This window comes from Vespula pensylvanica, chromosome 4 (assembly GCF_014466175.1).
Source record: "Vespula pensylvanica isolate Volc-1 chromosome 4, ASM1446617v1, whole genome shotgun sequence".
Classification (NCBI taxonomy): Eukaryota; Metazoa; Arthropoda; class Insecta; order Hymenoptera; family Vespidae; genus Vespula; species Vespula pensylvanica.
In genome coordinates, this window is record NC_057688.1 from 5318484 (window position 1) to 5334545 (window position 16062).

Genomic DNA, 16062 nt, shown 5'->3' on the forward strand with positions numbered 1-16062 from the left:
TCATCAACTTTAGTTTCTTTTTTATACATCACGCGGAGCTAGTGTATCCTAAATTTTCATCAATCTTTAACGCTAGATAGCGCGCTCGTCGATCACGAATTAGCGAACATAAGTGAACTATTATTCCATATAAGCTTGCTTTTTTGTACATTTAAGGTGATCGTCGTGAACGTAGAACGTTCTGTTTTCTCAGGCAACGAGACAAATACAAAAAGTATGTTATTATTGTTTTCACCATAAAATTAACCATTAAATCATTGATGGTTAACATTAATCACATGCGTGATTAAATTCATACAAAATAAATATTGTTTGTCTTATTTTCTATAGTAAATTTTGTATGTCATGAAGAGTCTTATATTGTTTATTTGCAATTGTTTCGCATTTCATTGATATTACTTTTTCTGTTTCTTTTTTTTTTTTTTTTTTATTAAGGCATCGATAAAGATACCGTCCAAGAGGGCTATTCAGCCTTTTTGATAACATGAATGAGTCTAAGCAAAGAACTAGCGATATGGAAGTAGATGATAATAATGTAGCTCCGGTGGAAGTACCAATGGAAGTTGATGAAGATACATCAGAAAGAGATCCCAAAGCATCTGCTAATCTTACAAGTGCGATCAAAGTCATGGCATCTTCTGGTACAGTTGGTTCAGTGTCTATCAGTTTACACCCTTTGGTTATCATGAATGTTAGCGAACATTGGACTAGATTAAGAGCTCAAGAAGGAACTGAACAATTAGGTAGCTTGATCTTGTGTTATTTATTTTTTTATAAGCTTAAATTTATAATTGGACGATTAAAATGACAAATTTCTTTTTCAGTATATGGAGCGTTAATAGGAAAACAAAAAGGACGTAATATAGAGATTATGAATTCCTTTGAGTTATTGTTTACATGCATTGGTGATGATGTTATCATTGATAGGGATTATTATAATACAAAAGAGGAACAATTTAAACAAGTCTTTAGTGAAATGGACTTTCTTGGATGGTATACTACAGGAGATATGCCTAACGAGAGAGATATTAGAGTACACAAACAGATTTGTGAAATCAATGAAAGTCCAGTACTATTAAAATTGGATCCAAGACCAAAAAATACAGACGTAAGATGAACTTCATGGAGCTATTGATTCTTAGAAAACTTGAAAAACATATTATATAATGTATATTTTTTACAGCAATTATCTGTTTCCATGTACGAGTCTGTGATTGATTTAGTTAATGGAGAAGCTACTATGCTATTTGTTCCATTGACTTATACATTAGCTACAGAAGAAGCAGAAAGGATTGGAGTTGATCATGTTGCAAGAATGTGCAGTAACGAACAGGGAGAAAGTTCTTTAGGTAAAATTCTTTTTGTCTATTGAAAATTATAATTTTCTATTTTAAGATTTTATATAATTTTTGTTAAATATTTTAGTGGCAGAACATTTGGCAGCTCAACATAGTGCTATCAAAATGTTACATTCGAGAGTAAAATTAGTATTAAGATATGTACAAGCAGTACAAAATGGTGAATTAAAAGGAAATCATGAAGTATTAAGAGCAGCCTGTTCTCTTGGATATCGTTTACCTGTTTTAAATAATCCTAAATTTAGAGCTGACTTTTATAATGTATGTATTTAAATATGCTTTTTTTTCTAAATTACATTTATGCAAGTACAATGATTTATTTATATTTTATTTCAGCAATGCAATGATTTTGGTCTGATGACATACTTGGGTATTATAACCAAAGGTTGCAATAATATAAATCAATTTGTAAACAAATTTAATATACTCTATGATAGACAAGGTGTTGGTCGGCGTTTGCGAAGTTTGTTTTTTTGATAAGTGAATGGAACTTTTTGTTTTTTTTTTTTTTTTATACTTTCCTTTTCTTACATCTAATTAAGATAATAAACTCAGGATTTGGAAAATGAAATCATCAGTGCAATTGGTGAGTAAATTTTGCAGAATGATGGAGTATATTGTATTGAATATGGAATAAAGCTCTACTAAGCAGGTACACTTAATTATAGTTTTATAAGTTAATTGACTGAAGTAAGATGTTTCACTTATATAAAAAGTTAAAAGCAAAACGTAACGAAGGGTATTTATGATACTTATAGAAAATATTTATATACCTTCTTCATATGCTTTGATTTAGAAACAATAAACCAGGAATGCGGTATCTCATTAACTGTGCTGTAGGATATATAAACTATCTTTAAGATGTAAAGTCAATAAAGCCTGTGATGCATTGTGTGAATCATATTGCTTTACTTCACATTCAGTTTTATATTAGGTAATAAACAATATCGAAAGAACAATTTAATATAACTTATTGAACAATAATTCAAAGAAATTTTATACGTCGATTATCTAATTGAATGTGTCGATTTATAGTCAAATTTGTTGAAATAAATTAGGCTTTCGTTATTATAATATAAAAAATAATTCATAGTTTTTACATAAATCTATAGGGTCACATATGTTCAATACAAACATAATATAATATGTTCAAAAATGAGATACATGTAAATAGTACATAAGAGAGAATTTTTTGATGAATACTTTCACTCGTTGTTTTGTAATGGAAGACCTTGTGTTAATAGACGCATTTTCCTTCACAGGCTACATTAATATCTAATTCATATAAGTAGATGTATACAAATTATTTGATATATATAAAAAGCAGCCTGTATATTTGTTTATAAAATATGACAAAAAGTTTTTCTAAAATTCTATTCATTGTTATAATATCTCAGCTGTATAAAGTTGTAAACCACAAAGATTATTCATCAAATAGGAAATTTTCTGATTAAGATCCTTCAATTTTTTCATCAATTTTCATGAGATTGAGGTTTGCAACCTTATTTGCTAGAACTATTTATTATTCTTAACTAGAACTTATTGTATTGTGCAGAGTTTTATTTATAGTAAAAGCAGCATTCTTAATTACTCTGTATGAATCAACGTTCGTATGAGCGCAGAGTTCGCTTAAAATATCACTTTAGAAGTAGAACTTTTTTCTCGTTAAGTATTGATATATCTGCTGCAGAAAATAGAATTTTCTTAAAGGATGTATATAAATTTTGTGAAATATTCCTGATATTTTTGGACCATATGGGTATAAATTGAGTATAGGTAAACTTATTTTCTTTTAAACGAAAAGTACGTTTTGGATTTTATGTCTTTTTTTTTTCTCTCCTCATTTTTTTGCTTTTTGCTTTTGATATTGAAGTACCATTCTTCTGCTTGTACTAGCAATTACTCTATATTATATATATATATATATATATATATATATATATATATATGTCTTGCAAATTTTACTGTATAAAATATATAGATTAGTATATATTGTGTTTCATTAATTATTATATGCAAATATATTTCATTGTATAAACAAAGAATTAGAATTGACATGTCATACATTCGTGTTACTAATATATCATATTGTACATCTGTCTAACATAATAGCTGTGCTATAAAGTTATTATCATTTTTTTTTCTTTTTCTTTCTTTTGAATACTGCTACTCCTATATACTCATTTAACCTGTTTCCCTGAAAATGCAGTTTCTCATATATTTACAGAAAATATCAGAATATCTACTTTTACTTTGATAGACTATCTTGTACAACAGCTTGTGCAGTTGTGAGACATCGTGTTTTGATATGCTAAGTGATAAAGTCATTGATCTTTTTCCTTTGGAGTTAAATCGAGTTTAAATCTTGGAAAGATAAAATAAAAGAAGTTGCTTATCTTCAGGTGATCCTTTCATTCCAACGATTTAGTATAGAAATAATCGTGACTTATCTGATGCTTTATAAAATCTTATCAATGGTTTTAAATTCTATTTGTTTAATAAGATCACAAAGAAATTTGATTAAAATATTATATTTACAATAGTTTTGGTATACCAAATAGATGGAATGTAAGAATGGAACATAAGCAACATCTTGTTCGATCGTATACCTATATGTCTTATCTATTGCAATCTTTACGTTTTCTATTTTTTCTTAGACCTGTTTCCTTTTTCTTTTTTTATTATGTGTAAGCCTCGTTTCATATTTTAGTACCAAATTAATCTCGATGTTTATTTGTCGTCGCCTATTGATACTGTATTTTTTTCACGCGACATTAGTAAGCTGTCCTCTATCATAGTAGCAAGAATGTCTACTAAAACGGACAGCATTGGGTCAGGCTAAGGACTCAGTTTGTCCGTACCGATTAATTCTTCAAAAAGATTACTTTTGTTTTCTACTCTTTTTTCAATGGCTTGTACGGAAAACTTTAATACAGCTGCAGCTAAATCACCTACTGACCAATGTCTATCTAGAAGAACTCTACTTATTGTATCCAACTAAAATGTAAATAGTGTTATTAGAGTTTAAAGTTGCTTTTTTTTTTTCAAATTATATATATATATTCTTATCCTGAAATTTAATTCGATTCTTACCTTAGATAAAGAACAATTTCCTGCGGTATAATAAATTAATCTTGGTACACCTGCCAAAGAAGCTGCAAGCCATTGTATGACAAGCTTCAATTGTGGATCACCTCTTAATCTTGATCCACAACCCCAATTGCCTGTTGCTACAGACAATAATCCCCCGATGTTAGAACTATTCTCTCGAGGTATCTGTAAATATAATAATTACGACATTATCTTTTTATAATTTTACGTATCATTTGTATATATATATATATGTAGCCTTTGTCAATATCGTCGTGATATTCAATAAAATTGTATTGACATGCGGTAAATGAGTATCTATGAAAAAGAGAATTATTGTTAATAAATTGTGAGACTGTAAAAAAGAAGGAAGCATAAAAGATAACACTTAGTTTCATAATCTAAATTTTTTAATTACAGTATTCTTTTCGTGAGCAAATGATGTTCGATCGTTGTTCGATGTTGTATCGAATTAATGGTTCATAGAAGAAAAGAAGATAATTACTTATTTATCGTACGATGAGAATATGTTATCAATTTTTACGAAAAAGAAAAGCGTATTGTAAGATAGATAGAATGAGAGACAGATAAATGTTATGTTAATTATTAAGGACTAGTGTTTACTGAAAGCAATATTCTTAATATAGATCATGCATGAATAATTAGTACATATATATTGTATGTAAGTGTTTGTTTTTTCTTTTATATATATATATATATATATATATATATATATATATATATATAATTTGTATATTTGCCAAATTTTTATTACATATCTTTAGAGAGAAAGAGACAGAGAATCGAAGTGATAGGCATCAGACAAAAGTTTGAAGTTGTCAACGTTATTACGTTCGTTTCATGCATTAGATTGTTAAATATGTATACTAATTCACAATATCATTATTGTGACTCTAAGAATAAGTCTGCTCACTTCGTTTACTAAACATTGTATGGACTTCTCTATAGGATTTCCATGCGTAGTATTATTGACACAAGTCGATCCCGATATATTATCATCAGTTCCAGAGATCTTTCTATCTATAGACTTGGGTAGATATACAGTAGTATGATCATCGACCAAGGTTTGATATACCTCAGAAGTAAATGCAACAGCTCGCAGTTTCCTGCGTTGAAAATCCTTCGTATCCTTTGTTATCGTTGCCTCATCGCTCAGAGCATCTTCATAATATTCTATTTCTTCTGATTCAGAAACCTGTGTGGTACAGCTTTAAATGTGTGTCTAATAAAATTTGAAGTCTTTGAAAATATTCATTTCTTTCTCATTTTCTCATACTTTATACCATATGATTTATTTTGTATGATATATTTATTATCAAACATGATTTTTAGGGCTAATAACATGGTATTGAAATTTTTCCATACTTTATATATTATAATCAGGGTTATATATATATATAAAAAAAAAAATAAATCTTTATCGTCTCTCATTCTATGGTAATGTACGATTTTAAAATGAATTTATTCGCTTAGCATTTATTCATAATAATAAATTTAAAAAGATAAAAAACAATGTTTACCGATTGCTGCCTTCTGCTTTTCTGACGTGCCAGTTCTAAACTTAAACTTCTCACAGCTAAAGCTAATTTGTGCCTCTGATTTATATCAGTCGAATCGATGAAAGGTTGAGGTTCACCCTCTTGAACTGGAACACCTGCGAACGATTCGCTAAGCGCTCTTTTTAACAACGAACCAGCGAATCTAACGACTGCTCTATCTCGTGCATCCAACTCACGATTTTCATCTTCTGCGATTGGATCTTCCAACCATTTTGACAATTGCTCGTAGACTTCTTCTAATTCGGAACAGAAGTCTAATAGAACGAAAATAGAAAATGTTTCATCAATATATCAGAAGTATCGAAGTTCAATATTTTGCATAAAATGTATTCTGACTTACCAGAATTATATTCTGTACTGAAACTATATCTACTGCTGGCATTGGTTTCTCTTCTTTGAAATGCCGGAGGTTGACTTTGTCGAAATCTACCCAACCATTTTTGTTCTGCTTCCAATGACTCTTTCAAAAAATCTTCGTCTACCGTTTCGTCTCGCAGAACGAATCCCCTTGAACCTCCTCTTTTCAATCTACAACGTTTGATTAAACGTTAAATAATAGTTAAATAGATGAGATTATTAGTATCAAATAGATAAGTATCAATTGAAAAGATTTACTTGATATCTTGATCACAGACGTGACTTCCCGCGATACTTATCCCAACGGCATAACTACTTTCACCGGAAGAAGTATTGGAAGTAGATGCACCAGTGGCTGTACTTTCTCGCTTGAGAGCTTCTTTTAATCTTTGTGCAAATGTACCTCGTCTTTCGGGTGTATCCAATTGCGAACTGTAACGCCTCGTTAACTTTTGCTCTTCCTCGTCTAAAATCGATAAAAAATTCTACTCGATTGTACTAATCGTAAACAAACTCGAGAATAACGATCATTCTTCTACGTACCAACTTCTTCGTCCATCGTGTCTTTTGCACTGTGAAAACTATCCGTACTTTGACTATTGCAACTACTGTAAACAGACATTTGACCAAGAGATTTCCGAGTGACTGGTAAAACTTCACCGCTAGATCCAAGAACAATAAAACGATTTTTTTTGTTCATGCAACTGCTGTCCTTGCAAACTCTTCGAGGGCTCGCTGATCGAACAAATTTACCGTTTGGTTTTGTTCGAAGTTCAGTACCACTTGGTGATTTGCTCAATTCACCAAATGTCGTTGTTTCAACTGTTACAATTAGGAAATGTAATGATCTAATCAAAATTATTACAGTAGATATTACTATGAAAATAATTGTTAAGTCGTTAAGTTTCTAACCATCTTTCGTGGCATCACCAATTTCATAGAATTTATTTTCATTTTCAATTTCAGGTGGAGTGCTACTAAAACTTTCACCAATCGGTGACAATCTCCGAGCTCCTAAACTTCCATCGGCATCTAATTCGGTTTTGATCGGATCTGTTGGGCTACTCGGTACGTGTCTTTGTCGAAATCCTAAAAGGGACTTGTTCATTTCTCTCAAAATGTTGTCTTCTTCGAATTGCGTTAATGGTAACCTTGAATAATCTTCTGGGTCTATACAGCAAATGGTTACCTTAAAAGAGAGATAAATAATATTTAAATAAAATATTTGTAAAAAGATGAACAACTTATCTATCATAATCAATATAATCAATTACGGTATTAGGCTTGGGAACAGCTTCGAATATTGCTCTGTTATGGGGATCGTTTATGATGGATATACGTCTAACATTTTCCACTATCAAAGCCTCGTTATCTTCCAAAGCCTCGACTGATAAAATCGCTGCGATCATTTCTGGATGAGTTGCTAGCTGGAATAGAGAAAGATTTTTTTTCGTAATTTAATACTGCGTTTTAACCAATTACACAGTGATATTTATTTACATGAATGGTTTCTTGCGTAACATCACCGTCGAGTACTCCACCTCCAAATCTTGCGCTTGCGAAACAGACGTAAACAGTTTCTGTTTCTTGCCTTCCCAAACGACCTTCGTGACGAATCGTCAAAGGACAAAGTGGTACATTACTTTCGAGCCAATCTTCTATGGTCAACCATTGTTTTGACGTCATTACCTATGTACAATAAACGAACGAATTAAAATAATTCTCCTTTTAATTATCTCTTTCATATGCTTATTTATCCTAATTCATATCATTCTCAACAAACGCACTTTCATTTTACCTGTCTCGAAATAATCACTCGCCCATCCAATGCACCTTCGTTTTCAAGATAATCGTAGTAATGAAATATGCTCTTCAATTTTGCTTTCTGACAATTCCTAAGACATAGTAATATCTTCGTCGATATTTCGTAAAGAATCATTATTATAATTTTCATTTCAGTTGGATTTGACTCACGTGTGAAGGTGTTTGAAGAAATTCGTGAAGTTGAAGTCTCTTAGTGTGGGATGTGTTTTTGTCGTTCTTTTTGGATATGTTGAGAAAAATGCGTTAGCGATAAGAGAAGAGACGAAAGCGTAACTGTATTCGACGCTATCTCCTAAATAAAAAAAAAAAAAGAAACAAGAAAATACGGAAAATTATTTTATATATATTACGTATGTATCGTAAATGTTCGTAGATGTCGTAATGAAAAAAATTCGAAATATTTATTAATGTATTTTTTTTTTTAAATCTTTTTTCTGCGTTTTATAACTTTTCATTTTTATTTGTTTGTTTGTTAAATATTGCGATGGATTACCCTGTTGCTGCAGACTGTAGTGTAAGCCCTGAGGAGGTTTCGTAGATCTCAGAGATTTAGCTCTCTCTACCATTCGTGGTATGGTTTTTTTGAATACCTGTTCACGTTCGATAGAATCGAGATCCTCATCGAGAAATTTTGCCAATCCTGTGAACAACTCAGGATCTTGAATGTCTTCCTCGGGATCTAGGCTTATGCTGAAACGAACATTCGCGCCGTTGTTAAAAGAAAATAAAATGGAAATAATAAACAAACAGATGCCATCTTTCACAAGGCGCGAAATCGAAACCAGTTTAATACCAGTTCTGGTTGATCGTTAAACTTTTTTTTATATTTTTATATTTTATCTTGTCATTCCTTTTCATAAAAGATTTAGGAATATCTTTTTAAGAGGATCATAAAAGATGAGACACTTTAACGAGATCCTTAAACGTTTCTCTAATGCGCAGACGCGACAAGTTCGTCGTAAATTTTACGCTCCTCCGAGCAGTAACATCAAACAAAATAAAATACAGGCGTGAGATCATCGACCGAATATAGTTTCGCGTACGTGTGCATTGTCGTATCTCAGCGAGTTAATTTTGCAACTATGTCAAAGAGAAATATTATTATAAATCAAAGACAAGAGAAAATCATTTCTTTTTTATTTCTTTTTTCTTTTTCATTCATTCATTATATATATATATATATATATATATATATATATATATATGTTTGAAATCATTTTTAAATAATGCAACAAAATATCTATACACGTGCACGTGTACGCGTGCCTTTCTGTCTATAATTCTCTGTTTTTACTTAACGCTATGTAACGTAATACAATAAGATGCGTAAAATGTCACGCTTACTTGCACATGTCGTGCAATCTCTGCATCGCGTCCAAAAGATCCGTAGAGTTTTTGGCGAGCGCTGCTCTGTCTAATTGTTTTACCACAGCTGGCCACCATGGTAGATCGCAAGGAAGCATAACTAAAGCCATCGTAGATGAGAATCTGTCGAAAAAAACAAAATTTTACTTATCGTTCTTTTCTTTTTTTTAATTTATATTTTTCACCTATTCAAATGATTTTCTATTATCGTGAAAACACTATTAATAGATGAAGAGATTGATTACGATGAACCGATTCACATCGTGAAACGCGTATTTTTTAATCGTTCGAATTTACGAGACATCGCGATTGTCAGTTAACATTTTCTTTGGCATCTAGCCCACGGTGAGTTGTGTTCTATTTCGTATTGACCTATATATATATACCTATATATATATATATTCTATAGATATTATTATATTGTATGGCGAGAGAGTCAATTTCTTTCGTAGGAAAGAACTTTTACAGGCGCGTCTACGAAGGTGCCTATTAGGTTGCAACGATGCTTAGAAACGATATCGACCCTTTTCTCCCTCTTGCTAAGGGTCTTTCTCGGGAAAATCTTTACTTGGTGTACTATATCTAGTAAATTAACACCTTAAGTTAATACGACGATAATGATTCTGATAATAACGACAATAATGATGACAATAATGATGACAACAATTATAATTATAACGATGTCTTTTTAATCGATCTAAAATTATTCATGAAACTTTCTATTCGCTATGGATAAGTATCATAAACCCTATCTTTAAAAATTGACTCTCTATATTATTATTATTTGTCTAGATTAATATATATATATATAAAAAAAGGTAATGTAAATAAAAAAGAAATATAAAAAAAAATGTATTTAGAAGCCCGTTTGACCACGTTACAAGAGTTCTCTTTGGCGAGTTGAGAGGGTGCGTTACGTCCCGCGACATTTCGTAAATTCTACGCATGCGCGATACACGTTGATATATAATTAGGCGCTTTCTCTCGTAGCAGGGGCGAGATGGACGTCGTTCGAGGTACAACGCACCGCTCTCTCGACTTATTTTCTTGAACAGAGAGAGCATCACCCCGTTTATATAATCACCTTTCCTCCCTTCTTCACCGGCACTTTTACATATACGCACAGACACACACTCTTTTTCTTTCTTTTTATTTCTGTTTATTCTTGTTTGCTCGTTCGATTCTTCAAAACGAAGAAGAGTCAGATCTTGAGACGCGTTGTCCCGGTGCCGCAAGGCACGACGCTCTGCGGCCAACTCCTTTTTTGATCCTTGAAACGCCGGCACATAGTTGATTACTTCCTCCCCCTTCTACACCTTCCCCTCTTTTTCTGATATCTCTTCCTCTATCACACGTTTTTTTTTCTCTCTTTCTTTCTCTCTACCCTTCTCTCTCTTTCTCTCTTCTCTCTTTCTTGATAAAACCTATACTATCACAAAATCTGTATTTGTTTTATTCCAACGGATCTTCTTTTTTTTTTCAAAACCTTTAAAACTTTAGGCCGACCTTCTTTTTTCTTTGATTGTAATCACTATATATTTCTCTTTGAACGTATTCCGGAAAGAAGAAAAGGGGTAAAATCAAATGGCATGATATTATTTCTTGGCTTTATACAAGGGCGCACGAAAGAACGACCGCACTGCCACGGACGTTACTACTGCCGCGTCGTCGTACGTGCGTACGTCGTTTTCTTCGTAAGATTTTGCCGGTCCCCGTAGACCCGGACTATCTATCCCCTCTCTCTATTCATTCCATTTCACCACCCCGCTATCTCGTTATTTATAGAACGGCGCCGGCGCCCTGGACAAAACTCCTACATGTATACAATTTCTATTGCAAAGTTTCAAACGTTCCACCCTAAGTAATTTCTGCGTCGGTAAAATCGATACTTATGGAGAGATTTCTATTTTATCGACTTAAAGAAAAAGTAAAGAGACGAAGGTAATCGTTTTTTTTATTTATCTCGAATTTTAAAATTGATTCCTTTTTGCTAGAAAAATTTAAAATACTCGATACTTTTACATATACGAATTGAAATTTTGATAAAATTAGAAATAATGTCGAGTTTCCAATAATTTTCAATTAACTTATCTTCAGAGAAGTATAATCTGGCATGTAGTTTTTTTCTTTCTTTTATCAAATGTATTATTATCTTTATTACAAAAATTTCTGTCACACACTAACTCGAATGTCTGGTTATGCGTGAGTAGGTTTAAGCTAGTGGAAATAATGTTTTTCTATTGTATTTGTAGTTCATAGTTTGTTTATACCTGTCGCTGAAGCCGCATACGTTTACGAGAGAAAGATAGTGAATAACCTTAAAGCACGCAAATTCCTCTTTCACGTTAAGATAACAAATGTTGGAATGGGTACTAAGATCCAATCAAGATGCAATTATGATTCATCGATATCTGTAAATTATTTCGTTTATCCATGAACATGATGATTACTATTCTTATTGACTGGTTAAAAGAAACGTACAGCATCTTGTTTTGCAAAACGGATTAAAAACAGTCAGTAAAAGTAGTTCTTTGCTTTACCGATCAAACAGGTAACGGTTAGTAATAGTAGATACCTTTCTTTTCGATTGATGATATTAGATTCCTGTTTTTACGGCCGGTAACTTAGCGATATATATTCCCTGTCTTATTGACTGAGCATAATCAATATATAGATATATTGTATAAATATATTGTTTCTAATAATAGGACAGAGCAAAATCAGAAGTTAAGAATCATACAAAGCTGTGTAATATTTTAAAATATTGTATTATTTTAACGGAAGTTTCTTTCGTAGTGGACAGTTTTTTCCTAGTGGTTTGTTTTTATCGATTTGGTCTTCAGACCGAGAAAAATATAATGCAACTTTTTGTTGCTGACCAGTTTAATTGAATTCTTTAAATTTTAATTAAAAAGTTTTAGCTTCATATCATATTTTACAATTAACGATGCGTTCGAATTCTGTAATATATTGAAACAAATACGATCGTATCACTTGGCATTTTTGCCAAATGCATTATCATGTTCAATGCTGCACGGGTCATCGGTAACCCATGTCGAACTTTCCATTCAGGACGTTGTGGTTGTTTTATGTAAAACGAAACATGATCATGAAATCATCAGTTGATGCATAATTATTACGTATAATGCAATTTTCATATTTTGGGCTATCGATGAGTTCCCGGCGTTTCCAGGTCATCGAGCCGGTTCACAAAAGCGTTTTCGACTCATTATCTTCAAGTTATCAACATTGTCTTTTTAATTTCATTAATTTTTTTTATTGTCACACAGCGACATTCGCATAGTGCTTTCATAAAGGATACAAATGACAAATAAAGCGAGTAAAATATTATATGTACCAATTAGTAATCTGACTCGAAAATATAGCAAGACAGTTTATATTATATTATTCCGTACCAGAACATTTAGCCATGCGAACTCTTGGCGGTCTATCAGACTTTTTCTGAAGGGTCATTTATTACTACATATATGGAATATTTACTCTAATATCGTAGGATGCAGAGCCTGGATAAAAAAAGATATTTCAGACCAAAGTTGTTTGTTTTTGAACCGACTAACTTTTGTTTCGAATTTCTTTTTATTCGAAAATGTTTTCGAGATATTTAAATGTTTTAATTTTTAAAAATCATCCTGAATATCCTGTAACGTAAGTTAAGTGAAAAAAAAGAGAAAGAAAAAGAGAGAGAAAAGGAAAGAAAGAAAAGTCGAACGAATCTCTAATAAAAAGAGAGAAAGAAGTCTTGTTGAGTAAGTGTAAAAGAGAAAGAGTTAGAAAGAAAGAAAGGATAATAAGTCTGGGTAAGTAACGGTGAAGAGGGAGCAAGCTCGAGGAGAAGAAAATTGTCGGAAAAAAGAAGATAAAGACGGCCAAAAGGTGGTTCTGTGCATGCTGGACACGCTCCACGTCCATTTCTTTTAGCCACGTTCTACGCAACGTCCATGGGACTCCTACCTTTATTAAATTCCCGTCGTGCGATATTGTCCGACCGCTTTTACTTCCATTCGCGGTTCGAACAATTATCTACGTCCTTTCTTTTAATCTCTCTAATCGTATCGTTGATCGAGATGAGCACAGCTTTTTTCTTTTTTTATCGAAGATAAAAGGTACGTTTTGATTTTTCGTAAGATTCTCAGATTCTCCGTTTGAAAATTGTTCATTTCTTCATTTTTTCATTAACTTTCTTTTCTCTTTTTCTTCCGTTATAATTTTAATTTAATTGGAATTATACCTTCGTTTGAGGAACAATCATTTCCAAACAAAATCTTTTTATTTTAATTTAAAAATGCATTTTAAATTAATTGAGAAAAATCAATCAACATCGATGTTCGTCGTTTTATTTTTACTGTCATTTCGTGAAAAAAGATAAGAAAGAAAATTTCCTTTTGTCCTCTCACAATATCAATAGAAAATCGTCGAATCTCTTTCCTCGAGTGAAAATTACAGTTAGGAGAAAATTCTACGTTAGTACGTTGTACCCTACAAGCACGCCGTGCAAATACTTCTCTTACCGTCTTTAATCTAGACTAAGGTTAAACATTATGCTTCCTACGTGTCCCTGAAAATCTTCCTTGGTTGGCTTTAACCGACCGAATCGTAGTCGATTTCGTTTCTATCTCGAAACTCATCCCGAAAAAGTCAAACTCCCTATTCTATTTTTCGAGTCTTCTTTTTCTTTTTATCAATTCAGAGCGATTCGAGACAAAAATAAAAAGAAATTGGAAAATAACGAGAAGTTAACTTGATAGGAATATGAAACAAATAAAATAAAAAATAAAATGGCAACGAGCTCTGTCAGGGAATTTTATTTTATATATATATATATATATATATATATATATATATATATATATATGTATGTGTGTGCGTATGTGTACATATTTTTCGCGTCGAAAGATAATTAAATATCCAATGAATAAAGTGAGAAAAGTTATTAACTCGTCATGATGATAAAAAAAAGAAGCCCGAAGCAAGTTTGGAAGGGGGAGAAAGTGGAGGATTGGGGATGAAAAAATATTTCGAGAGCAAGTTCGTTTGACGTGTTGCGGTCGTATGCACTCGCGAAAGACTTCCTTTGAACCTGTTGATGCCATTTCGAGAGCTCACCTTTTGCTTTTCCTACTGTTAAATAATTCTTACATATATTGTTGACCGATTGGTACATATATGCAAAAAATAATGAGTTTAACATCGGCCACGTTTACGAACGAATTAAAACCGTTATTAAAAAATTAACAATTTAAGAAAATTGGTAATATCAAAATTAAACAAACACTATCCAACAAAACAATATTATAATAACGACTATCACAATTTTATACTACATGCACGTTAAACATAATTATACTCGTGGCCCATGAATAATGTATTAAAAAAAAAAAAAATCAGAACTGATAAGAAGATTATTAATTTAATCGATACTTTCAAATGAATTTGACTTATTCGATTAATGATCGTCATTTTGAATAAATCTTTTGACAGCCTTCATTATCAATTTGATCATCCTATTATATCTCGAACGAATGCTCGTTGGATTAGAAAATTATCCTATTAGATACTATTAAAATGTTAATTAGACGAATTATTCACTTGAACCTTTGATTATCGGTATAGAACAAATGATCTGTTATTCTTTCAAAGTTCGGTATATTAGTTTAGTTTTTGTTCTCTTACAATTTCATTCTTTTCATTCTTTTATTTATATATTCCGCAAATATGTTTGACACGAATAGAAACGCGTATATATTGGCATATGTATGTTGTTCAATTTGGCGTATCGTGTCAGCCATTCGCGAATGGGTCCATTGCCATACAAATATTGTTTTGTAGCTATTTCGAAATAGTCTAGGTAGAAACCTGGCCGGCCCGCATTGCAGTTTCCAGAAATACTGCTAGCAGCAGCACTACTAGCAGAAGCACTAACAGCAGTAGAACCAGCACCAGCATCAGCAACAGTAGGAGAGCAGTACCAGCAGGAAAGGGTGGTAGTAGATACGTAGACACGGGAGAACGAGTTACATCAGCTAATTGTTTCTAACTGGATTAACCGACGAATTGTATGAATGTAGAGCCCGGTTCGTATCTCGGCAAGGCGCTCACCACACCTTTCCACCATTGTTCTTTGATCATAAGAGAAGTGGGTCGAGCTTTAGACTCCTTTTCGGGAGATTGCTTCCGGTTATTCTTGCCATTGACCTGCTAGTAACATGAGACCTCATAGAAAACTTACTTTTCGTCTTTTCATTCTAGAGATAGTATATATAAACAAATAAATATATATGTATATGTACACATACGCTTCTATATACTTTTTTAATTAATTATATTAGATAAGTGAAAAAAAAATTATGTTAGGGTGTTAGCGTTATTTTCTAATAAACAGAAATTATGCTTCCAAATTGAGAACATAGAAAACTTATCTAATTTCCTACTTTCATTCTAGAGATATAATATATTTATATAATATAATA

General features: G+C 32.0%; 2 protein-coding genes across 7 annotated transcripts; one reads left to right on the plus strand and one right to left on the minus strand.

Moving 5' to 3' along the window:
* Positions 1 to 60: 60 nt before the first annotated feature.
* LOC122628952 (COP9 signalosome complex subunit 6) lies at positions 61 to 2020 on the plus strand. The gene is made up of 6 exons (XM_043811875.1): positions 61 to 214; positions 436 to 743; positions 825 to 1108; positions 1184 to 1349; positions 1426 to 1619; positions 1695 to 2020. Exons 2-6 carry the CDS (start codon positions 485 to 487, stop codon positions 1833 to 1835), a joined length of 1044 nt encoding a protein of 347 aa, XP_043667810.1. The 5' UTR covers positions 61 to 214; positions 436 to 484; the 3' UTR covers positions 1836 to 2020.
* A 2084-nt stretch (positions 2021 to 4104) lies between these two features.
* Positions 4105 to 11285, minus strand: LOC122628947. 6 transcript variants are annotated; one of them, XM_043811860.1, is made up of 15 exons: positions 10659 to 11285; positions 9554 to 9697; positions 8703 to 8899; positions 8360 to 8501; positions 8184 to 8280; positions 7886 to 8074; positions 7660 to 7812; positions 7298 to 7574; positions 6929 to 7207; positions 6644 to 6851; positions 6369 to 6556; positions 5990 to 6282; positions 5545 to 5664; positions 4452 to 4634; positions 4105 to 4355 (listed from the first exon to the last, which is right to left on the minus strand). In XM_043811860.1, exons 2-15 carry the CDS (start codon positions 9682 to 9684, stop codon positions 4197 to 4199), a joined length of 2616 nt encoding a protein of 871 aa, XP_043667795.1. In that variant the 5' UTR covers positions 9685 to 9697; positions 10659 to 11285; the 3' UTR covers positions 4105 to 4196. The 6 variants fall into 6 exon arrangements, with proteins under 6 accessions (XP_043667795.1, XP_043667791.1, XP_043667793.1 ...); XM_043811856.1 differs by having other exon boundaries at positions 5383 to 5664; XM_043811858.1 differs by having other exon boundaries at positions 5383 to 5664; positions 10602 to 11285.
* Positions 11286 to 16062: the final 4777 nt, after the last annotated feature.